Here is a 26,252-nt window from a genome sequence, read left to right as displayed (position 1 = left end):
TGAAAGAAGCATGCATGTCCACTAAAGGTGTTTGTCAATTTTAAACATAATTACTGGTGTCTCCTGTTGGAAGTAAAAGGTTTAACATCCCTGGCCCTGCTGGAGATACACTTTTACACTTCTTATCTAGATGAGAAAGCTATATAGAATTGTAGAGTGACAAGACAGCAAATCTTAACTCTTGGAATATCTGATAAATTTGCAACTCAACAAAGTCTGATTATGGACTTGAAGAATATTTACAAACCAAATTCTGTCTTTTGCCCATGATTAACCATTCCACCCATATATAGCTTGAATAAACTCTCCCATAAATTGATCTGGGTAAGTCCATTATGTTCTATAGTGGTAAAAGGGTTCAATTTGTTTTAGAATTTCAATGTCCTCATACAAGCCACTGTTCGTGTGATGATTTAATTTCTTTTTAATTTTAATGTCCTTGTAACAGTTAAGCTTGTAAGAAGACAGTTCCTGTTATGACTTTTATTTAATTTTTTTATTTTAATGTCTGCATACCAGCTTATGCTGTAAAAACAGAGTGACAGCTAAGCTCGTAAGAAGACAATTCCTGTGATAATGTGCCAGGTAACACAAGCTAACATTGATCCGGTAATGCACTAATCCCATGATTTTGTCCATCGTAACAAATACATCTAGCAATCACATCACTACTTTGTATGTAAGTCCGTGTTTTTACGACAAGACAACGCTGATTTAGATCTTGGTAAACTTGCATAAGTAAATGTACTTATTATAGCAGTGCATCCTCAAACCCTTTTAATACAATAGTGAATTGATGACTAGGCACACCAGTCATATATGCAGAAGTTTACAGTACTAAAACAGAAACTTCATTTTGCACACTAATACTATATAGCGGTTATATTTCGCGGGGTTTTTAATTTTGCTATATTCGCGGTATGACTAAAATCCGCGAATTCTAAACACCAACGAAATTATCGAAAATGTTAACCACTTTTACGGACCTTATCACAAAATGTTGAAAATATTTATAACCCAACGCTGTTATGCAAGCTTAAATGAAATCAAATCAGATTATCACCGGACAACTGGGCAGTCCATGTTAAAAAAAACACTTACATATAAGTGGCCACAACATATTTATGTGTACATAGTGGGTGATTAATTGATTATAGTTTACTCCTACAAAGGTACATGCACATTTGATTTTCTTTCCGAGTGAAATCACTGGCGGATGACGACCCTCAGGATCAGTGTTTTCAAACGGTTTACCTGTTTTTTGAGGTTTAACCCTTAAATAATGACTGTCAAAATATTTTGCACGACTCATGGGATTTGGGTGCACAGCGAAATTAAACCCCCGAATATGTACTGAATACGAAACCGGGAAACCATGATAAGTGATAAAATCAGCTTACAGCTAAAATATGTAGGTTAACAGTACTGAATTAAAGACAATATCACTGCAGTTGACATGATGAAATGTCCTAGTTAATGAGAATATCAAAGAAACATGTTGTCAGGAAACTTCCATTGCAGGTGGCGGGGCTAACTTTAGTCGGAAATTCTCTTCGTTAAATATAGTTGATCCAGCTCTGCTGGCCCGAGATGATTGGTCGGGTTTTGACAGCTCCGTCAATATGGCAATCTGTAAAACATAGCCAACTTTTTCAAAAAAAAAGGCAATTTGTGAAAAGTAACCAAAAAATATTTCTCAAGATGGCAATATGTGAAAAGTAAAACAATTGAAGAAATTCAACAGCCATAGTTTGTATCGGAAAGTTTTTGATATAATAATGATAAAACTTTTAATTCAAACTGACAAATGACGAAAACATACAGAGTTACTTACCCTTGATGGAGTCCTCATGGACCGGCGTACAAAATCAATGGCTTGTAGATGTTGAGGATCCAAGGACATCTGAAAGATCAAAGGACATTAAAGGTTAGGAGGTACAGATATGTAACTGTCAACGCTGTAATCATCCTTAACTTTGATCCAGAGGTGTTGACAATCTCCAATGTATTTCTGTTTGACCTTGGGAGTTTGATACACTACCTTAAGTTTATCTTTGAGATCAAATCCTCTACGTCCTCCGTTTGACCTTGAACTTGCAGCACATGTTCTCAACTTAGACTTTAAAATCATGATCTAGCCCTTCAGGACATGACTTTGAAATAGTGACTTCTTGCCAACTATAGCCATCAGATCCTAACAATGATAAACAGTTCCTGAGTGATCTACCACTCTAAGTCTAACAAAGCAACCAAGACCTTCTCTTGTGACCATGAGATGATGACAACTTTGTGACCTTGGACAATGATCTAACTCCTTGACCTTAAAAAGACGATTTACCACTTGGACCTTGAGGTGATGACCTTCCTGACCTTGAGATGATGACCTACCTCCCTGACCTTAAGGAGATTACTTACCTCCCTGACCTTGAGATGATGATCTACTTCCCTGACATTGAGATGCTGACCTACCTCCATGACTTTGAGATGATGACCTACATCCCTGACCTTGAGATGATGACCTTCCTGACCTTGAGATGATGTCTGACCTTGAGATGATGACCTGCCTGACCTTGATATGTTGACCTACCACAATGACCTTGAGAAGATGACTTACCTCCTTTGGTTTGTCCTTGAGGGTATGCTGTGCCGACTGTGTAGCAGTGGAGAGTGATCGGTGGAAACGACTGCTGTGGACCTGCCCTCGTTTAGAGTGACTACACAGATAACATGCCCACAACTCCTCGCCCTCCAGCATGTGGACAGAGCCCACTGACCGTAGACATCCCAGGTGGTAACCGTGGCCACACCTGTGGGCAGAATTCAGTTAGAAATTGTGTGGACCACATTTGCAAGTTTTTCAGTTAAAGTAATAGCAATAAAAAAAATCTAACTGATTTGAAACAAAAATCTACCTCTTTTCTTCAACAAAAAGTATTACATAATTAGACAGATACTGGGTCCTAGCTCATTTTATGATTGATTCATACTTTTAGTATTTTATGTCAGCAGTCGTCGAGCTACGGAATCCAGCCTAATGAAAATTTGAAAGTCAGGGACTTGGGATGAGGACATTAACCAAAACTATCTATATTTTCATGTTTTCACATAAACATGTACACATATTATGATAAACCATTGCATTTTTTGGACATTTGTCCACATATTACATACATGTATAATTATCTTAATGCATGAATGTAGAGTAATGCGAAGAATATACGTATGCTGAAAAAAATTCCATGGTTTTCAAATATGAAGATTCTGTAGTCATTGCCCTAGTTGAAATCTTTTCCAAATCTGATACCTGGGCCCAGTCGTCAAAATATGGTTAGTTTAATCACTATTTAACGAGATTTTTCAACATTTCATAATTCCCTTAATAAAAAAAGATAAAATCTACATGTAAATTAACTCTAGTAAATATTTGATATCTGGAAAGTGGTAACTAAATCAATGGTTGCTTTTTAAAGTTACACAAAAATTGAAATTTGCGCTAATCACTGATTAAGCTAATCATCTTTTGAACAACTGGGCTCTGGTCAAGGTCAGCTGTAGTTCTCACTCCTGTAATAAATGTTTGTTCTCGATAACAAACGACATTAGCTACGATAGTCTATGTGATACAGAAAAAACAATACATGGCTACCGTTATCAACATATATACCTGAACACAATGACGTGATCCACATCCGACTGCTGGGACACGAAAGGTTTATTGCACCGATCACAGTTATCTCCCTTTGTCACGAAACCCTTGGCTGCCACGCTGGTCAGACTTCGCAGGTGAACATGGATGTCATGATTCAATAAATTCTTACATGTTCTTCTTAGTGTCTGAAAAACAACACTCTCTTTTTAGCCAGAAGATTTGCAGTCTTGTAAAGTTTTTCGTTATTACGACATAACAGGTAGGGAAGCACTTCATTAACCCTTTCACCCCTATGTAACTTTAGTAGACTCTACCATGCATTGATCTGGATGAGTCCATTATGGTCTACAGTGGTGAAAGGGTTAATACCAGTAAGTTAATGCCATTTTAAATGATTCCTTAAATGAGTTAAGAATAATAGAAATGTGTATAGTAGGATTTTTTGTACGAACATAATTTTCTCATATTTTGCAACATAACGAAACACCAATAATGAACAGTTTTGACAAAATGTGGGTAAAATTATAAGTTTCAATATTAGTAGAAAATCATGGAAATGGCAATAGTGAATTTTGATTTTGAACAAAAATTAGCATTTAATTGTATAGCTTGTTACTTGCATCATTTACATTTACAAATATAAACTTTGTACAAGAAAGTTTTTGATATTGCAAAAATTCACGCTATAAGTCATTCTTGCTGACTGTGAATATTACCCTGTAACACTATATCTCAGGAAAAATTGAATCCAGACAGGTAATATAACTCATGTTACCTGCATAATACATCTATAATTTTATCACATAATGTACTGTGTTATCCAGTGAATATACCCATGACATATTTTTTTTGCGTATTAATCCCTGTAATATGACCTATACCATCAGCCCTGTGATTGGTTGTAAGCTTCAATTGTTTTAATTGTGACGTCACGCCTAGGACAAGTACATGACGTCACAGACTTACGCACTGTAGTCAATATGCGGCTTTTTACACTGCAAGGTTGCATGAAAATTGTCATTTTACACGAAGAAATGCCACAAACTTGATTATGTTATAAAAAGGATCTTTCACTCTTTTTCATTTCATATGAAATTTATGCAACTCATCACAAATTTTTCATTTTAGCTCGCCAGAGGCTCTCTAAATTGAAAAATTCTTAAGACTCGTTTCATAAATCTCATATGAAATGGAAACTCATGTTAGATCCTATACATAATTATATAGTAATAGTAAAGTTGAATAGTTGCTTAATTATTTACCTTCTCATAGTTATACTTTTCCAGCATGCCTAGTATCAAATCCTTGACCTCGCCAAACTTGCCTGTGCTATAGGCAGGATCCTGTGATTACAGACAAATCAATTGAATCAGATCAGATAATAAGATCATTTTTTCATTTTTTTTTAAATTGCTCCAATACTTTATATATCATATTTGAAGATATTTAAATTAATAATTAATACTGTATAACATGAAATATTTGTTGTGTATAAACATTTATGGTATTCTTAATAACAATAATAATTTGAGGTTCTTATATACCGCTTTATCACAACCTAGTTCATAGGTCGTCTCAAAACGGTTCACAAATTATTATCTGTGGTTATAGGGCCTTTGCAACCAGCCAATACCTTTCTCAACTCCCTGGGGAGCATACAGCTAGCATTCAACAATTCTAGCACTGCCCAACCACATACTCATTTACAGCTGAGTAGACTGGAACAAGCAGAGTTAAGTGTCTTGCTCAAAGATACAACACAGTGCTTAGTTGCTATGGAACCACAAAAATAAATACTTAAATATTGAATTGATAGAATTGATAATGTTGTTTACATGGGATGTCCACAGGAAATTGAACCAGAACATGATCTAATAAGCTTCTAACCACGTGAGAAAACACCCACAAACAATTCACTTTATAGTTTGGTAGATTTATAATTCGGGAAAATTAGCATAACAGTAAAATCTTCCTAAATACTAGAACAACATAAACAATAAGCCTCCTTTTTGAAGTTTCAAGTTAAAGTTTCAAGTTTTTTTCGAACTTTAGGCCATTGGTCTCTCAGTATACAATACATATTATACACAAATCATGGACAATGTACAGAGAATGAAGACAATCATATTCCATTATAATACCCTTAATTTGTTTGCCTCCTAGATGAATTTTCCTAGTAGACACAATTCTTTAATATTATGGACACTCAATAACTGAACGACTTTAAACACAGATGGGTTTTTTTCCAATAATAGCTTTTGATAAAAAATCGGAATCAGAAATTTTCGAATTTAGAACAGACCGATCGAAAATGAAATTCGTCCTCTACTTCAGAGGGGGAGTTACCCTGTTTACAATATCTACATTCTCCAGGTATATTATTATACCTTCCAACTTCTACAGCAAAATAATGTGTATAGATGTACGGATTTGAGTTAAACAAATGCGATATTTCTTTGGCAGATATTTTGTCAAGTAAAATTGTAATGACTCTCCAAAATCTATGATATGTTTACAAACAATCAGTGTGAAATTCCAGCAATGAATGCGACACTTTGAGTAAGTAACTTATGTTGAAGAGGTGGGACATACATTGATAGAGGGTGCTTATAAAGGATGGAACAGTTATTAGGTCATATCATTACACCTACATGATATAAGAATAAACACAGACAAAGGAAAGTGTATAGGCATAGCCTCTACAAATATACCAGTAACTCTCTCATCTGAAAGAGGGTATTGAAATTCTTAACTTTCAAACATTATTGTATTAATATGGGTGTTGTATTAATATAAAATTGATTTCTTCTTGAAAATGACAGAATCCTATACTAGACCACCACAAATTAAGAAACTTTCCCTTTGAAATTTTCCGATAAACTTAATAAATCATTACTAGAAAGAGACTGAATTTGATATCAAAGTTTTACTTTCTACACAAAACAATGTACGTATTAAACATGTCGCAACGTTTCAAGACCGACTGGTCCATTTATCAAGCTATGACTGAGTGAGCGATTTACCTGCATAATCTTCTGTAAAATCGCTGGGAGTTGAATGTATTCACTCATACTTGTCAACACATGTTGTGTAGGTTCTTTGAATTCTGAAAATCATTCAATGAAACAAATTGTCAGATCTATAAGCTAAGTGAAGTGAAGAAACTTCTGTTTTCGTTTTCTCACATTCAATGATAATGTCTCCTTTTCTATTTGGAATTCAAGACGTTTTATATAAATTTACTGCTAAAAGCACCTCTCCTACAATGCCATTCTCCCAAAAAATATCCTTTCTCTAATGACTGCCTCAAGTCTACTGTATGTAGACCACCATCTTGTCTGGTAATACATGTATATCTCTCGGCATCCAGTATCGAAACATTGCACCCAGTACCGAAACATTGCACCCAGTACCGAAACACTTTACCCAGTATCGAAACATTGCACCCAGTACCGAAACACTTTACCCAGTATCGAAACATTGCACCCAGTACCGATCATTGCACCCAGTACCGAAACATTGCACCCAGTACCGAAACACTTTACCCAGTATCAAAACATTGCACTTAGTACCGATCATTGCACCCAGTATCAAAACATTTTTGTAAATATTTCAATGTTTTATTGATCACAAGACTTTTTAGATCTTCTGAATTTTTTTCTAATTCTTTAGATTTATAGTGACATGTAGAAGTTTCTAAAGATTTCATTTAAATACAAACCTTCTAGTAGCTCCTTGTTTTGTACATCTTTAAGTTTTCTTTGGGGAGACATCATGGTTTCTAACAGAGGAAACCACAGCAACTAGAAAAGACAATCAGCACCATTAAAGATATTAACTCCGTTATATCACATAATGTACTGTGTTATCCATATGGCATCTCCAGTACTGGAAAGTTACTTAAATACAATGCACTTATTTCTCATAGTAAGAAAGTATTGCCATTTGAAGTCTAATATATATATCAAGGACAATTCATGTAATTCAAATGCCATGCATATAATATCAATGATCATAATTATGTATAATGGTGTCAAATCTACTACTACATGCACAAGAAATTACGTACCTCCCTTTGGGCCTCGTCCATTTTCCCAGAATTCCTCTGACAGAGCTGGACAATGACCACTACCTCAAGCTGCACCTCAGAGAACAGCATTATGGCATCTGTAACCATGGCAATGAAACAATTAATTTCTCTTTTGAACAGTCAAAATCAGATCTCATTCACCTTTCTTTAAAAGACATTCTCTTTACACATTTTTAACATTTTCAAAAACAAATTTATTCAATTTTGATTTATATTTTGTAACTCAATATCTTTGAAAAAAACAATAAAAAAAATTCTCCCAAACATGCTATATGTTGGACATCTGATTTTTGTTCTTTCATGTAGAATATATTTTTGTGACAATAAAAACACACAAAGTTGCTATCCATCAAAAGTCGAATAACCTTCCTTTGTACACCAGAAACTGCATCTCCCTGTAAAACAGCATACACAACGCTAGACTATCCTGTACATACCTTTCTGAACTGTTGCTCCTAGTAATACATCGGTTACGTTCTTTAGCTTAGTCTGTAGATTCTAAAAAGAAAGATAATGAATTCCATTAAGGCACTTAACAGCTTTCAGTTGGCATTCATAGTCATCATGAATGCCATATGTAAAAGAAAATTTCCAAAATTAAGAAGCGCAATAGAGTCACAGAGTGGGAAATAGAAGTATTGGATTATTACTTCAGTTTAGAAGGTTTCTGAGTTATAACCTTTAGCATGACTATGCAAGCAATTTTTTTTTTTTGTATTATTTTTATTTTTCAAAGGTATTTCTGGTACAATATGCATAAATAGATACAATTTTTATTCTTCGTTAATATACCAGTAAGTATTACCTACCTCCAACATAATACCAAACGCTCCCTGAATGTCTCCTGCCTTCTCCAGTAAATAGGCTGTTGCATTCGACAGCTTGTGCTTTCTGCATATCTGTGCATTAAAAAGATGTGATCCTATAAGCTTGCACTGAAATAACTCGACATATTGTTAACAATAGTTTAATGTTTTGTTCTGATTGTGAAAGGTTTGCTAACAGTTAGGAAAAAAGATTTTCATACTTGCCAACTCTCCCTATTAAGGAGGGAGACTCCCGATTTTGGACCCTTAAATTTGGTAGTTTCAGTAGGAGAGTTTTCTAAACTATACCGTTATTCTAAGATCTAATGATCTCATCTGAAAGAACAACTCAAAATATGTAATTTTAAAGGGTTATTTTGTCTCTATGGGGTATATACACACACTCATTTTATTTGTGTTTTAATTTTGAGCATGCAGAATCTCCTCCATGGAAATTTCAAAAAGTTGACAGGAATTAATTCTAATTGAGTCGGTGGTAGCTATTAGTGATTGCTAGTGTAACTACATCCGAACCAACACCAGAACGTACTTATAAATTCAACATCATGTCCACGAAACTCTTGCATAATGAAATTCACATTACCTCTAGTGTCTGTTCCAGTCTGTAGCCCTCGTTGAGTTTGATGTAGCTGTAGACATCGTTAGGACGATGCTGAGCCATCAGGTCGATGTACAGCTCAAAGATATGAGGCTCTACCACTACTTGTCTCTCCTGGTGGATTGCGCTGCCCATGGAATCTCTGTAAATAGTAACTTGTATTAAAGACGCACGATACCTTGTTGAACTATTAACGTAATTTCCAAAAGAGTTCCACACAGGAAACTAAAAGACTCTACCACTTCATAGTTACACAGGAATTGACGACACATTTGAAAGACATGCAAGAATTGATGACACAATATTTGACAGGTACACAGGAACTGATGACACAATATTTGACAGGTACACATGAATTGATGACACATTTGAAAGGTACATAGGAATTGATGACACATTTGACAGGTACACAAGAATTGATGACACATTTGAATGGTACACGATAATTGATGACACATTTGAAAGGTACACATGAATTGATGACACATTTGAAAGGTACACAGGTATTGATGACACATTTGACAGGTACATGATAATTGATGACACATTTGAAAGGTACTCAGAAATAGATGACACATTTGAATGGTACTCAGGAATTGATGACACATTTGAAAGACATACAAAAATTGATGATAAAAGAATTCATAATAAGCTCAGGGATTCTGAGATGATGGCTATTAAAATGTCTTCAGGGGGGGGGGGGGGGGGGGGGCTCTTACACAAATTACAGTTATAATATCTAGAAAATGTGCAAGATAGCCAATATCCCTGACTTTAACAGAAATCAGAGGTATTAGTGTACTGAAGCATATTGTAAATTTAAGCTATCATTAATTATACACTTTCTTCCAAATAAAACCTGTGGATTAATATACTTTCAAACCTACTAGCAAGACACCATTATTAACTAGTAGGCCATCACTGTTTTATCACATACCTGTAAGACATGACCCCCTGCAGGAACTCAAACAGGACGGCTGGATTGTTGTTTAGTTCTTTGACCACAGCGGACAGATTGCCGGACAGTGCCGTTATCACAATTTGAGCTGCCTGTTTACAGTCGATAGCTACCAACTCCTACAAACAAAATTGAAGTACTGAGGTTTTGAAGACATAACGAGAACACCAAATCTTCAGTCTATAGCTACCAATTTCTACAATGGAAAGTATTGAAGATACGAAGATAACAATGAGTGTACAGCCTAAATCCACCAACTCCTGCTGCAACTAGTGCAATGTAAAATATTACATGTCTTTAACATTGTTTAAGTCTATTATAGGGTTTCACATGTCTACGAATATCTATCTGAAAGAATTACACAACAAAATATCATTATTTTTTTCTTGTAATTTGATTTCAGTTCTGTAAAACTCATTTTCATCACTTTATTTAAATCATTGTGAAATTTAGGTACAAGGGTCTACACTTTTTACCTGAAGATGTTCATCCCCACAACTTACCTGTTGATGAGCCAAGCTATGTTCACATGACTTACCTGTAGATGAGCCATGCTATGTTCACATGACTTACCTGTAGATGAACCATGCTATGTTCACATGACTTACCTGTAGATGAGCCATGGCCTCCTGACGGACATCTTCCTTCTCCAGCTCAGTAAATCTCTCACTGTTCACTATACTGTTGATATAGCTGAACGAGTGATACTGAAAAAGATAACAGATATATTTTAAAATTATTCAATATTGGAGAAAAAATATAAACAAGATTTACTTCAACAGCATTACAATACTACCTCTTTACATTGAACCCTTTGAAATCCGAAAACCTTTATATAACAGATGCCTCTGTATTAAACATGGCAATTATTATATGTACACAAAACCAGCATAATCTGAAATTGTTTGGATTTGACACGTTCCACTGGATATGCCCCTATGTTTGTCAAAAACAAGTGTTTTTTCTTGAACATGATCAATAACATTTATTACAATTTTCTTTAACATCATCAACAACAGCAATGAGGAAATATCTTTTTGTATAACTGAAAAACATGCGATTCATGCAAATTTAAATTGAACTCTAGGAATTATTTACCTCTTAAGAAACGTTACACTGATGAAGAAATTTAATTTCGTTCCAAAGGTATAACTTTAAGAAAACATTTATTTCTTGGATTATCCTTCAAATAATGTCTGTTTTAGTTTTATCCTTAGAAACCTACCTTTCTAGAATAATCCCTTAGGTAACAAGACAGGATTTTACCAAACTTGTGTTGTTTTTCATAAAGGAGCTCACAGACTCGATAACTGGAACAAAAAGAAATGTAGCAGTTTTAACATTCGTCTTTGTCCAACCCATTTCACTTGATTAATAATAATTAATAATAATATGAGGTTCTTATATACCGCTTTATTACAACCTAGTTCGTAGGTCAACTCACAGCGTTTCACAAATTATTATCCGTGGTTATAGGGCCTTTGCAACCGGCCAATATCTTTCTCAACTTCCTGGGGAGCATACAGCTGGAGCTGCCATTTAGGCGCTAACAGCTAGCATTCAACAATTCTAGCGCTGCCCAACCACATACTCATTTACAGCTAAGTAGACTGGAACAAGCGCAGTAAAGTATCCTGCTCAAAGATACAACACAGTGCGGTGCCGTGACTCGAACCCGCAACCCTTCGGTCACGAGCCCAGCATCCTACAACTAGACTACTGTGCCTCCGCATAATGCTATAAACAAATTTACCGCTTAATTCTTACTTCAAAGAAACTATTCTAGCAACCAAAACAGAGAGATAATTTAAATCCAATAGCTGTGGGTTATACTTTTGAATACTCTTTATACCATACATATTTGTCGGAATATTCCTTCACATTTTTTCGTATACAAACGATTTTCATGACAAACTTTCATGCTATTGGCACATGTGAGTTCAGGTATAAACTTCTGTAGCAGCACACTCACATTTCCTATATAACCACAGAAAAAAAAAATCTATTCTCTTCCAACTCACAATTTTGCATTTTCGGCAAGATACAGGAGCCGGTCTTCGTCAATCTGTTGCAGTCCCCCAGCATGCAGTAGTTCCATTAGTGCCTGTTGTCTCTCCTCGTGGCGAGACTCGTCAGACGGGTTTGACAGGAACTCTAACACCTGTTGATACATTACTCTCAAATCAATGGAAACAAAACGTGTCATCAACAGACCTGTCTATAACGACCACTCAATAGGCAAAGCAAAAGTGTTATCATGGACGAATTGTCTTTCCAGACAGTTTTTAATCACACAGGAAAGTTGGAGAATACTCATATCTATGAGAGTTGCTATGAATAAACTGAAATAACTTTTTCCTTTTCATATAAATCCATGTACGTCTCTGTTTAAAAGAAATATTCTAGAAAACTTCTAAGTAAAGCATCATTGTGAAGTACACTGCAATATAATACAGTACATCTCTTTATTTTCATTCAGTTTCATTATTGTTTCGAATGACTTATTCATAGGGATTAGAGTTAAAAACAGAGGTTGCAAGATCTTTATAATTTGCTGTTAACAAGCATCTTTAAAATAAATGTGAAATATTTCGATTTGCGATTGCATCTTCTCAAATCAATGTTTTTAATGCGACACCTTTATAAATGTTTGATAAGGATAGTACGATACACTTAATCTTCTTACACAGTGATTTGTAGTTACCTGGGCCGATTTCGTTTAACAGTTGAACCGGTCAGACCACAGTTGTTCGTTTATTAAATAAGGTCGGACCTAGTAATATAATCTGATGCTGCTTTCAGGCGAGCCTTGACAAAGCCTTGCAAGGCCTGCATAAACATTTGCAGGTCCGCCAGGATTTATACCCGAAATTGTTACATTTAAAAACGAACAAACCGGTTGTTCCGCATAAACGAACAGGCCCCAGGTATGTGTTTTACAGTAAAGCAGGACACCAACCTGATCAAACAGCACACGGTTGACGACGATGGTGTTTTCATGGCGTGCCATCTGTCTGGCCAGGAAGGTAAACAGGATCCCTACCTGTGTAGGCTGTTAGGGGAGATAACTCAGAGTTGAAGGGAGATCAGTCACAAAAACATCGTACACACATATCTTATGGTGATATATCTCGTAAATATTTAAAGTCGAATTATTAGAATTAAGTCAAAGCAGAGGTTAAAAAGGTGTTATCAACTAACAAATACACTGAATTCAGGGGAGACGAACAGAAATAATATCAGGGGAAATAACTCTTATTTAGACAAAACAGATAACTGTTGGATACGTCGGCGAGACAATAATTCGCGAAGGACAATCCTAAATCAATATTCCGTAACAGGATGCATTCTTTTTTCACAGCAACATAAAAGTTTTTTTTAGATAAATCCAAAATTGTTGGACCTTATTGTGGCTCAAACAGAACTTGATAAGGTTAATTTACCGTGAAGCCGACACTCTCCACCATGACCTGTAACAGGACATCCACCATTCTCTGCCTCTTCTGTACCCTAAATAGCAGAACAATCAAAATGTGTATCAACTATATGTTTGTTAGTGGTCAACTACATATTGTTGATGATACAAGAGTGTAAATGGAGTCGAAAAATGCAACTGCAAGACCTGAATTTGAACTTGGGACAGCCACTTTGACAAACTGAGATACCTGGTCAACTGCGATTGACCCTGTCAATTTTTTCTGTGTAGGTGTATTTAGTTTCATACCATTATATCTCTCCTATCACTTTGATGTCTGTTTGTTTCTTAAAGGGACAATTTAGTCATGTAAGTTTTTTTGATTACCTGAAAATCAAGTCGATACTGAAAACATATATCTCCTTAGGAAAGTTCACATAGTAGATAATGACATAACCTGAAGCCAACGACCAGTGTGGTCAGTTTCATCTTTTTGGAAAGCTGGTGATAAAAAAAGCTACGACGCGCAATATCCGGGCCTTTCAGTGAGAAGTAAACATGTACAGCACTACGCTGTCGACCGACAACACATTGTTAGTTATGAGTTTGAGTTCATTCTTGAATTTACACAATACATCGCAAGTAAGAATTATAAATATCATAATATATACCTCTAATCAGATATGTCTGTTCACATTTGGATTTAAATAAGAGGGAACAGTTTCGATTAGAGCATGCACGCACTGAGATGGTGCCGCAGGGAGAATTTCAAACTGCAGAAAGTACAATATGAATAGGTTTAAACGTAAAATAGATCACTCATTTATAACGATGTTTTGGATGCTGTTGGAAGATGATTTTGATTAAAAATATATGCATATACATGTATTCAGAGAGGCTAGGCGAATAAAACAAGAAGTTACTTTCTCTCCTCGGCTGGACATTTTTGTTAGCTAGAAATTCACAGACAGCTGCTGCTAAAACGTACGGCTGTACAGTTAAGGATTTCTCAATTACTGATTAAAAACGCCAAGAAAACATTGTCTATTTCTCGACATGAATTGTTCATAAGGAGTATCAAACTATATAATCATGAAGAGTTTTGTGACAAGGTTATAAAAAAAACTTACTTCACTAAATTGTCCCTTTAAGTCAAAACATCACATGCAGACATTATGTGCATACAACCTAACTAACTCACCCTTGGTCGCTGTTGAATTCTGATTCTTCAAAGGCCTACAATATATCAAGTTAAAGTCAAAATTCATGTGAATGAAAACTTCACTCAAAATTTACCTCGCCAGAACTTCATTTTATTAGTAATACATGCATATTTCTGTTTTGCATTTCTTAAATATGAAAATGAATCTGATAAGAGAATATTTGGCAGATATTCTCATGGGTTGTCAGTTGGTTCAGTGGATAACGCACTTGCTTTTCATCAAGACGGCCAGGGTTCGATTCCCTGATCAGACGCAGAAAGGTATCGGGTCACCTTCCCAAGCATGTGGGTTTTCTCCAGGTACTCCGGTTTCCCTCCCCACATTAAAACCCCCTGGGCACTAACATCCAGGCCAACAAGAGTGATTAATGTCAATTATATAACTTATTTCATAATAGTTGCAAAACAAATAAAGTTAATAATATTTTTATATTCTCAGGAAACCTAAATTTATATTTAGTCTGCAGCAGTAAAATTGTTTAGAGTTTTAGAAAAAAAAGTTGACTGACAGCAAGATACAATATGTAAACTAGGTTTAAGATATTAAGAAATTAAAAGCATTACTCCCAGATACACACTGCAATCAACAAAACTTAACTTTAAAGAATAAATAACGTTTATTACCAGTGCCAGGACATTGAGGAACTCTCGAGTGTCAAACTGTAACAGTGTCCTCAGATGAGGATAGGCTGGCTCATCTGGACAGGTTAACGAGATAAAAACACAGGTAAAACCTTTTTCTCAGGTAAAACACACTAAGTAAAGTATCACTAACAGTGTACTCAGATGAGTATAGGCTGGCCATCCTCTGGACAGGTTAACGAGAAAAACACAGGTAAAACACACTAAGTTAAGCCTTACTAACAGTGTCCTCAGATGAGGATAGGCTGGCTCATCTGGACAGGTTAACGAGATAAAAACACAGGTAAAACACACTAAGTTAAGCCTTACTAACAGTGTCCTCAGATGAGGATAGGCTGGCCATCATCTGGACAGGTTAACGAGAAAAACACAGGTAAAACACACTAAGTTCAGTCTTACTAACAGCTTCATTTATAGGTATGTTGCCAGTTAATTTGTGAACGATATACCGTCTGATAGCTAATTTAGTCAAACTATTACATATGTTTTCTCCAAATCTGTTAAAAAAGGGGGATTTGTAATGGTTATATATTAGGCAGAATTAAAAAAATTAAGAGGGGATTTAAATATGTCTTGATCTGGAAAAACTACTTCTAACGACGAGATAATTCATTGCCTGTGGTATAAGACCTACCATCTGAGTACTGTTTTGTATGTAAACAGGCGACACACTGGTAAACCTGCAATAGAGAAAAGAACAGGTCAGTATACGTAAAGACAGAAGAAATAAGGAAAAACACTGCAGTAAAGTTTTCCTATTCCAATTTAGATTTCATAAGTCTCAATGACACAACAATCTCTTTCTATGAAAAATGTGAAACAAACATCTTCGTTATTTTTTAAAGAGTAGAATTACAAGCATAAACACATCCCCGATACTCCAGGGGTTACGCTCACTTACGCTCTCTGCACCCCTTGGAATATGTCATGGTAAAATTTAAGGATCACAGCTTGCTATTTGATCGCTAGGCAAATACGTATACTTGTCCTTTAAAGATTACAGAGGAGCGATACCTGACTTCAAAGCCAGTCAGTTTTACAGTTACACGACCGACAGATTCCATTGAAGAACATCAAAGGAACAAACGAGAGTTCTTGCCTCATACACAAGGTGGTGCACACTCAGCTTGCGATATTGTCATGACATATTCCAGGGGTGCAGACCTTAAGTGAGTTAAACTTCTCTAGAGTATTGAGGATGGCATAAACATCAATCTTTCATATTATGAGCTCATTTGCATGATCAGGTCTTGTACTATTTTTCTGCTACAACTTACAGAAGTAAGAGGGTAATTTTTCACACAAAATTGTGTGAATTTTTTATAAAACAAAGTGGGAAAATCTGAAGCCTTTTATTCTTAATTCAATGAAAACAATCATAACAGGCATTTTTGCTTCATTAGTGACACAATTTTTGAATATTAAAGTGAATCAATAAAAGATGTAAACGTTTAAATATTATTCACAATCGAACACACTATGAGAGCTTCCTTACACTTTCTTTAACTTCTGTCACGAAGTCATCAGCTATATCTCCCAGTGGATAGGCTCGGCCTGCCAAACAGCAACTGTAGTACAAAATTTGAAGCTAAGTATTAAAGTTAAAGTTAGTTTCCAGTACAGGAGCCGATAGAACTCCTCAACACTGAACTCAACATTAAACGACTGTAGTGTAAATGTTTTTTAATCTGTAGACAAAAATAAAAACATTTTATGTCAATGGTTATCGAGTGTAAGTTTGTAGTGTAACAAATACCAGTGTAATTAATTGGGCTGAAATGACGTTTGACTATATTATCTTGTAGAGTTGTTAATTACTTACCTGATATACACAAGCAGTTTGTTCCCAAGCCTAATCTGATTGTCTGTAAGGAACACAAGCGCATGATTAAAGTCCTCCACCGTGATGTAAAGGTATATATAATTACATCTTACTATGTCTTGAGAAAAAAAAAGAAAATAAAATCAGAATTGCAAAATTGCCTGAAACCTTTTATCAAATATGCCGACATTCCACTCATTTTTCACGTTAGGTCTGGACATTGCCATTTTACAACCATAAACCAAATTTGGTGAAAATCTATACTACATAAGAAATGTTTTAGCCGGCTAAGGATCAGCTTGTAACCCCCTAGGGGGAGATAGCCTCCTGCCGATTAGCACGTGTTCAATCGTGATGTCATGAAAATGTGTCAACGGTAATTGTGACATCATTAAAAGTGTGTGGCGATATTCAAACGCCACATGTGGGTTTTTTCACATACAGACTTCTGTTGGCAGAGCCTCAGGTTAGACCACCAAAAAACATCACCCCTCGGGTTGGAGATTTCTCTGTCACACCCTCAAGGTATGAGAAGATTCTATTAATCTATGAGCTTAGGCTTCATACTGTCACACCTATATATACAATGACTGAAACCCATGAATATTCAGAGGAGTTATTGTCTGGAATGCCTGACAAAGATTCAAAGAAATTCTTGTAACCTAATTAAATATGCATCAATTCTGCTCATCTTTTAACCTGAGCATTGTCATTATGCAAACACAACCCAATATTTGGAAAAGTTATTTTCATGAAAGCATTAATTTTGTCACAGACAGATGACCCCAAATTTTTGTTGTTTTCAATGCTGGGGACTACAAGGAAATTTTCCCAATGAAACCCAGACCAAAAATAGTTCACAATAAGTTTCTGTTTAGAATATTTTTATGACGTTGAGAAATTAAAATGTTTTGCATTTAAAATAAGAATATCATGTTATCTTAACCTCAGAGAAAATTTGATCACAGAGGATTTGTATTTACCCGACAGCTGTTTGCCGGTGTCGACAGCCGCCCTGAGTGTGGAGATAAGGTCCTCTAACGGTGTAGTGTAGTCATTCATCCCTCGGTTGTACACGTAGATAATGGCGTCATACAACCCGTGTCCCCAACACAGACTCACCACCTACAACAGCCCACAAAACATTGCTTGTTGATTTTGAGACTTTGATGAAGACAATATCAACTTTTTATCAATAACAACACTATTCACGTTATTTCACTCAGTGTCTGTTGTATGTTATAACTTTGAAGGGAAGGACACAAACTGTTTGTAAGCGAAACTACACTATTTTTTCAAAATAATGTCAAGTAGTGAATGCACCTCCATAGTATATAAATGTAACAGGAAAAAGAATAGTGCATCTCCACCAGAACTATAAATTATAAATATTTATAGCTCCTTGTAATATTTTAGCTTCTGGATATTACAATATTTTCCCATTAGTCAGCATCATTCAAAATGTTAAATGTAGGTTCTTCTTCAGCTAACTTTTTATTGCCTTTCAGATCCGTGGTTCAATTTCCTGTCAGGATACCTATCAGGTGTATGTTCAGACTTTTAACATTGATGTGGTATATATATATCTACAAAGTTACCTCCCCTTTACAAGGAGTAATTTGTACCTGGTGTATGTCCAGACTTGTGATTTCGAGGTGGACGATACATGCTTCAACATTTTCCAGCATGCCTTTGCCCTCATAGTTATCCACAAAGTCCTTCATCACAGTGGGAGGGATCGAGGTGAGCTTGTCCACCAGGATGTACGGCTCCAAACACTCGAGGAAGACACCATGGGCAATCATGTCTGCCGAAAACCTCTCAAAAATCCGTCCAAACAGAATATCGCTGTAAAGATAACGTGATTATAAAGGACATAGTAAAACTGTTTTTGCAGATGACTGATGTCTAATGCACAATGAATTTAAATACCGACATTCATGTAATAATAATAATAATTTGAGGTTCTTATATACCGCTTTATCACAACCTAGTTTGTAGGTCATCTCAAAGCATCACAAATTATTATCCGTGGTTTTAGGGCCTTTGCAACCAGCCAATATCTTTCTCAACTCCCTGGAGAGCATACAGCCGGAGCTGGCATTTCGGCGCTAACAGCTAGCATTGTACAATTCTAGCACTGCTCAACCACGTACTCATTTACAGCTGAGTAGACTGGAACAAGCGGAGTAAAGTATCTTGCTCAAGGATACACCACCGAGCCGTGCCATGACTCGAACCTGCAACCCTTCGGTCACGAGCCCGGCGTCTTACCACTAGACTTCCGTGCCTCCGTACTTTTTTGTGAAGACTTTATATAGGATAAATGTCTTCCCCCATTCAATACCAAACATATTTCAGAGAATGGCAAAATATTGATATTTTTCAGGAGCGTGAAAGTCTTGCCAAGCATAATGGCTTATTTTCAGGAACTGAATTTAACTTCTATTGTTATTTTTATTAATGAAATGATATGAGTCGGTTCAATTAAGAAGATTGACATCTTGTTGCACACGTAAATGATTTATATCAGTTTGAAATTGATATCATAGGTATAGACATAACCATTTAAAACCATTACTTAACCCTTTCTCCCCTATGCAAATTTAGTAAACTCTACCATGCATTGATCTAGATGAGTCCATTATGGTCTACAGTGGTGAAAGTGTTAACAGATCATTTTTGTTTGTAGACAAGTGCACAGTTTATAATTTATACATACGTTCTGTCGAGGTGAAGGCAGTAATCTACACAGACCGGAACTATCCCCTGTAAATTAAATCAAACAGATTAAACAGATTCAGTTCTAAATATTACATATTATTTATAATAAGATGGATCCCGTTCGATCACATCAGTGTTTGTGACCTATTAGTAAAGCTGCAAACAGATCAAGAATGAAAATATTACAAAAGATGCATCATCATCAGATCTATTACAAATGTCTTACCTGGTAGTGCTCCTCCAGTTCATCATCAGATCTATTACAAATGTCTTACCTGGTAGTGCTCCTCCAGTTCATCGTCAGATCTATTACAAATGTCTTACCTGGTAGTGCTCCTCCAGTTCCTCAATCTTGCCTTGTTCGGGACACAGCGCTGTCATGGAGAGGTCAACAAAATCAAACAGCAGGTCCAGCATCTGTTACCATGGAAACCAAGCAAATTCATGAACAAATGGCTTTTTAATTTACAGCCAATCAGGAATGAGGAACTACCTAACAATTAAAGTAAGATTCAAGGATTCCGCTAAAATCTAAACTGGACATCCTTAATTAGTTCAGCTACTGTGGTCAAAAGTAGTGAGTAGTTTGAGTAATGGTGGCAACAAATAGTACAAGTGATCCTATCCAATATTAATCTCAATATGATCATGTACTTTAAGTGGCTAGACCTCTCGTGTATCCTGGTTGAAACGGTACATGTGGCGCAGAAATATTCCACAATAAACGAATGTACTTGGACCGTTCTATAAGCAGAGCTAAAAATGCACTGTTTCGGAGAATAATAAACAATGTATCAAGAATATTATGCCCTTCTCTCACGCGTCCACTGAATTACATAACGTATCTTAAAAACTACATGTGGCTTGACATTGTTCTAGAAAGAAATAACGCAAAAATAAATAAAAAAAATAGTCAGCATTTTAGTTTCTGTCAGATACATCTGGACCCCTCAATCTACACGTGCCAAATTTTCCTGTGGTCAGCCTCGGTTCAGATCTGTACCTGTTGTTTGTTGTTTTCTTTACATGAATCCATGTAGCTATTGTTAATTCCCTAAGATTGACCAAACTTTGTTTCTTTTCCTGAGACCGATTCAAATTCATGAGAAATTTGTCTTGCGCCATAAAGAATTTTTTTCTAAAGTAATTTTTGTGAGTCTCATGTCAAATCGTTAGATATGGCGTATATGACATACTGTGAAATCACTAATTTTCTTGGGGTTTTCAACTTCATTGATTTTTGGGGTAATCTTCACTCATGAATTCATAGGTCCATGAAGTAACTACAACTTTGATATAACGCAATTCTCCGTTTGAGTGGGTACTCGTAATCCACAGTCATGTACCCACGAAATGGTGTTTTGTCAGGAAATCCCAAATTTTAGCCCAATGAAAATATCTGATTTCAGAGTGTTTAAAATGTAAGAGAGTAACTGTTTGGTATTGGAACGGACATTTCCACAGCTGTAGTCCAGAGCTTGCACTTCAGTCCTGGTATATTTTACCTTGACCTTTAACCTTTATACACTCACAGAGTGATCATGAGACACAACTATTTGTTTCCTGCAGTGAGATTCCCCCATCAACACCACTGAACTATGACCTCGAAGAAGTGACCGTGAACTCTGCCTTCCGTACCTAAATACATACTTACAAGGTGAGACACCATTTCCTGTTTTTTGCGGTGAGACCCGGTCAGTCCGACCACACCTTTGGCCTTCCCCTCGTAGAAGGACAGGGCGAGCACTAGGGCGTCTTGGTATCGGTTCTGTTTCACCAACACATCTATTCTCTGTCAACAGTTATGTAATCAAATGAAACATAAGGTAAACTCATCAATTCTATCAGCAAAAAGATAAATAAAGTATTACAAGACATCACAACTTAATTTTTGAAGAAAAAAAAGTTTTTCAAATTGTGATAAGAGTAAACTGCTTATTTGTTTTGGATAAATAACAAGTATGAGATTTTCAGTACCTTAAAACCCTGCTGGTTTTTTGGTTTAAATGATTCTGTTTCTGAAAACTTACAGAAACAAATGTTGTATGAATACTCCAAGTATTAAAACCAAATGTCCATACTTACATCTCTCCAGTTACGCAGAGCGTATACATGGACCGTCTTTGTTCCGAGTAAGAACAGCTGACCACCATGACTGACCAATGTCTGGTAACACGCCCGTTCACCAGCAAAGGCCTACAACACAATCTACTGGTCAGTGACATTCATGAGATATTCAAATGAAAAAGACGATAAAATTAATGAACTTATCAAAAATCTCTTGGAAAGGAAATTAGAGACCTACACAAAATTACCCGCAATTGTTGAAAAACAAGAAATGTTGAGGTTTACCAACAAAGCAGTCTTGCATCAAGAAATTAGAGTCCCGTTTTGTAGAAATCGTAAGAAAAGCTACTTACCAAAGCCTGGCTAACATTTCCACCATTGGCTAGGGACTTGAAGAAGCTCGTATTGTAGACCATCTGTACCTCGGACACATCCAGTACCTGTAGATCAAATAGAGTTCAACACACTATACCGACTCCCTTCTGTTAAGTTTTATCATTATGAAACAATTATTATACAGTATACATAGTAATACATTCCAGACCATTCTATCAGATGTTTCTGATTAAATGACTGTATGTGTACAGATGTATATCATTTCAGGCAACTGCCTAGATCAATTTCTATAATGGACCAGCCTAATTATGTAAAGTTCCAATTATTTTCCCAATTTTTATTTTAAACATTTGTTATGTCACTTGCACCGGAATATTTTTTTATGGATGAAGTCAGTATTTCTGTAGTAGTACTATAGAGAAAGGTATTTCTGCAATTTTGCGGGTCATTAATGTGATCGCAAAGATATGATCAGCAGAATAATATGACAAGCGTAAAAATGAGCTTCAAATAAACTTCATAATCGTAATGTTGTAATCAAATAGCGAGTATGAACTCGGTAGTCTAGTGGTAGGACGCTGGGCTCGTGACCCAAGGGTTTGCGGGTTCAAGTCACGGCAAGGCACTGTGTTGTATCTTTGAGCAAGATACTTTACTCCGCTTGTTCCAGCCTACTCAGCTGTAAATGAGTAGGTGGTTGGGCAGTGCTAAAATTGTTGAATGCTAGCTGTTAGTGCCGAAATGGCAGCTCCGGCTGTATGCTTCCCAGGGAGTTGAGAAAGGTATTGGCTGGATGTAAAGGCCCTATATATAACCACGGATAATAATTTGTGAAACGCTTTGAGACGACCTACGAACAGTCTAGGTTGTGATAAAACGGTATATAAAAACCTATTATTTATTATTATTATTACTCATATAATAGTTAGTTCCTTCAAATATCTAGATTACGAAATTATAATCCGTGTGAATTCAATTTTCCGATTTTGTATCAAAATCATGAAAACTTAAGCCTGCGTGAATGATCCGCAATATGGTTACGTACAATATTCTCCTGAACTTTGCTTTCACAAGCATCTAATAGCTTTATTCCAGAAGACTGGATGAAGAGGTCTTTCCAAGAAAGGTGAGTATATCACAGTCGTAAACCCCTTAATGCTTATCACCAACTTTTCTAGAGGTATTTTCCCTTTAGCAGCTCACTATTAGAAGAACACGCGACTATTTATCATGATCAGTAGCCCTGGTTTTGACTTCTTGTGGGGGGTACTTAGAACAAAGTGCTATTGATTATATATATATATAGATACATTCTTGCTTTTTCATAATTCCCCCAAAAAATATTCAAAGCATTATATGGTGAAACTCATTAAAATTACTGTGAAATGTAATCAAACTTTTTAATGTCAAGAAAATCTTACAACTATTTTCCCAGTCTTTTTACAATGACTGAAGTTAACATGGTAATTAACACAAACCTCGATCTCATCTTCTGATCTCACGTCGATCACATGCATCTTTTCTGTAGTATCCATGACGACAAGTGTTCGTGTATTCAGCCACTGCAAAAAATGAATAAATTTTGTCATCACATTATCATACTCTTGATACCTCATGTTGTACAAGGGGGCTCTAACTCCTGTGTAATACTCGTATAACACATTCATTCAATTTTGGCTTTAAATTCTGGGGGAATTCACCCCCAATCTCAACATAGTTTTATATTAGTGTGGGGATGCGGCTTCTCTTGTATCACAGGAGTCTAGCTGCTTCTCTGGGATGCGGCTTCTCTTGTATCACAGGAGTCTAGCTGCTCTCATCATGGCTTCTCTAGGGGTGTTCACAACCAGAGCCTAGTCGCTTCTCTGGAGACATTTTCAGAGTCTAGCTGTTTCTCTGGGATGCGGCTTCTCTTGTATCACAGGAGTCTAGCTGCTCTCATCATGGCTTCTCTAGGGGTGTTCACAACCAGAGCCTAGTCGCTTCTCTGGAGACATTTTCAGAGTCTAGCTGTTTCTCTGGGATGCGGCTTCTCTTGTATCACAGGAGTCTAGCTGCTCTCATCATGGCTTCTCTAGGGGTGTTCACAACCAGAGCCTAGTCGCTTCTCTGGAGACATTTTCAGAGTCTAGCTGTTTCTCTGGGATGCGGCTTCTCTTGTATCACAGGAGTCTAGCTGCTCTCATCATGGCTTCTCTAGGGGTGTTCACAACCAGAGCCTAGTCGCTTCTCTGGAGACATTTTCAGAGTCTAGCTGTTTCTCTGGGATGCGGCTTCTCTTGTATCACAGGAGTCTAGCTGCTCTCATCATGGCTTCTCTAGGGGTGTTCACAACCAGAGCCTAGTCGCTTCTCTGGAGACATTTTCAGAGTCTAGCTGTTTCTCTGGGATGCGGCTTCTCTTGTATCACAGGAGTCTAGCTGCTCTCATCATGGCTTCTCTAGGGGTGTTCACAACCAGAGCCTAGTCGCTTCTCTGGAGACATTTTCAGAGTCTAGCTGTTTCTCTGGGATGCGGCTTCTCTTGTATCACAGGAGTCTAGCTGCTCTCATCATGGCTTCTCTAGGGGTGTTCATCAACCAGAGTCTAGTCGCTTCTCTGGAGACATTTTCAGAGTCTAGCTGCTTACTTCTCTGAGCTGTGTAGGTGCTTCTCTGAAGACATTTTCAGAGTCTAGCTGCTTCTCTCAATACCCCCGGAGTCTAGCGTATTAAATATATGGCAGTAAAATTGTTGGAGTGAGTAGCCCCTGATGTGCCAAATGTATTACTGTATGTAAATATGTTGCTAACAAGAGTAATAAACAGGTTAACTGTTTCTTGTACGTGTGTTAGTTGTATATGAAGTACATTTTAATGTATCTGAGAAAAAACAATAAACTTATGAAAAATGTAAAGGAATAGCCAGGACTATTTTTTGGGGTTATACAGTATGCAAAGCAGATTATGCACAAAAGTGCATAACCTTTTTTTCGGTATATACTGTATTACCCCAAAAATAATCATGGTTATCCCTTATAATTTCATTTTAAAAGCCAGACAACATTTTATCAGTTCAAAGGAAATGAATATTTATTCTTATCTGACAAAAACAAAATAAATCTGCACAAAACTCAACATTGCACAGTAATTGCATCACCAAGCAACTCCAACCAATCAGAAGTTAGAATTACAAATGCTGCGCCAAACACTGCTGTTTACCGCGTCATCACTTTCTGTGTTGTCTGTTTTAAGGTTTTATCACATAATGTACTGTGTTATCCAGTGAATACACCCATGTCATATGTTTTTTGCATATTTACCCATATAATATGACCTATCAGCCCTGTGATTGGTTGTAAGTTTCAATTGTTTCAATTGTGACGTCACGCCAAGGACAAGTACATGACGTCACACACTTATGCACTGGAGTCAAAATGGCAGCTTTTTACATTTAAAGGTTGCATGAAAATTGTCGTTTTACACGAATAAATGCCACAAATCTTAATTATGTGATAAAAGGGATCTTACACTCGTTTTCATTTCATATGAAATTTATGAAACTCGTCACAAATTTTTCATTTTAGCTCGCCAGAGGCCTGCTAAATTGAACAAAAGGCCCATGGGCCTTAACGGTCACCTGATATATTTATACAGAGAGTTGATTTTGTTTTTAACATGAACAGAAATATTATTCAAAGTGACAAAAAACAATAAAACCACCTTACTCAATATCTAGCATACAGATTTCAGACTAAAAAGGATTTGAAACTAGCACCTCTGATTCTTAACAAGGAAAATGAAGAAATTTTAGCACACTGACTCCTTTGAGCCCCACCCTACAGCCCTTGGGGGTAGGGCTGGCTCAAAATTTTCAAAGTATCAAACTGTCAATTCAAGGTTATAATTCCAATCAAGTTATTA

General features: G+C 36.4%; 1 protein-coding gene across 2 annotated transcripts in view; it reads right to left on the bottom strand.

Moving 5' to 3' along the window:
- Nucleotides 1-1,099: 1,099 nt before the first annotated feature.
- Nucleotides 1,100-26,252, bottom strand: part of LOC110449374 (vacuolar protein sorting-associated protein 8 homolog) — a 46,265-nt gene continuing 21,112 nt past the window's right edge. For both annotated transcript variants that reach the window (XM_021496218.1, XM_021496219.1), the window contains 30 exons: nt 23,829-23,912; nt 22,368-22,454; nt 22,033-22,143; nt 21,602-21,739; nt 20,272-20,364; nt 19,946-19,992; nt 18,849-19,071; nt 18,207-18,348; nt 17,224-17,266; nt 16,897-16,969; nt 16,036-16,081; nt 15,384-15,457; nt 14,739-14,773; nt 13,566-13,632; nt 13,082-13,174; nt 12,144-12,283; nt 11,348-11,432; nt 10,731-10,829; nt 10,102-10,241; nt 9,150-9,306; nt 8,549-8,638; nt 8,177-8,237; nt 7,719-7,816; nt 7,371-7,452; nt 6,673-6,755; nt 4,912-4,992; nt 3,665-3,834; nt 2,615-2,807; nt 1,835-1,903; nt 1,100-1,630 (listed from right to left, as the gene is read on the bottom strand). In XM_021496218.1, coding sequence (XP_021351893.1) covers nt 1,502-1,630; nt 1,835-1,903; nt 2,615-2,807; nt 3,665-3,834; nt 4,912-4,992; nt 6,673-6,755; nt 7,371-7,452; nt 7,719-7,816; nt 8,177-8,237; nt 8,549-8,638; nt 9,150-9,306; nt 10,102-10,241; nt 10,731-10,829; nt 11,348-11,432; nt 12,144-12,283; nt 13,082-13,174; nt 13,566-13,632; nt 14,739-14,773; nt 15,384-15,457; nt 16,036-16,081; nt 16,897-16,969; nt 17,224-17,266; nt 18,207-18,348; nt 18,849-19,071; nt 19,946-19,992; nt 20,272-20,364; nt 21,602-21,739; nt 22,033-22,143; nt 22,368-22,454; nt 23,829-23,912 — 3,033 coding nt within the window. In that variant the 3' untranslated portion in view covers nt 1,100-1,501. The remainder of the gene's footprint in view (nt 1,631-1,834; nt 1,904-2,614; nt 2,808-3,664; nt 3,835-4,911; nt 4,993-6,672; nt 6,756-7,370; nt 7,453-7,718; nt 7,817-8,176; nt 8,238-8,548; nt 8,639-9,149; nt 9,307-10,101; nt 10,242-10,730; nt 10,830-11,347; nt 11,433-12,143; nt 12,284-13,081; nt 13,175-13,565; nt 13,633-14,738; nt 14,774-15,383; nt 15,458-16,035; nt 16,082-16,896; nt 16,970-17,223; nt 17,267-18,206; nt 18,349-18,848; nt 19,072-19,945; nt 19,993-20,271; nt 20,365-21,601; nt 21,740-22,032; nt 22,144-22,367; nt 22,455-23,828; nt 23,913-26,252) is intronic.

This window comes from Mizuhopecten yessoensis, unplaced genomic scaffold (genome assembly GCF_002113885.1).
Source record: "Mizuhopecten yessoensis strain PY_sf001 unplaced genomic scaffold, ASM211388v2 scaffold4599, whole genome shotgun sequence".
Classification (NCBI taxonomy): domain Eukaryota; kingdom Metazoa; phylum Mollusca; class Bivalvia; order Pectinida; family Pectinidae; genus Mizuhopecten; species Mizuhopecten yessoensis.
This window is presented reverse-complemented; position numbering and strand designations above follow the sequence as displayed.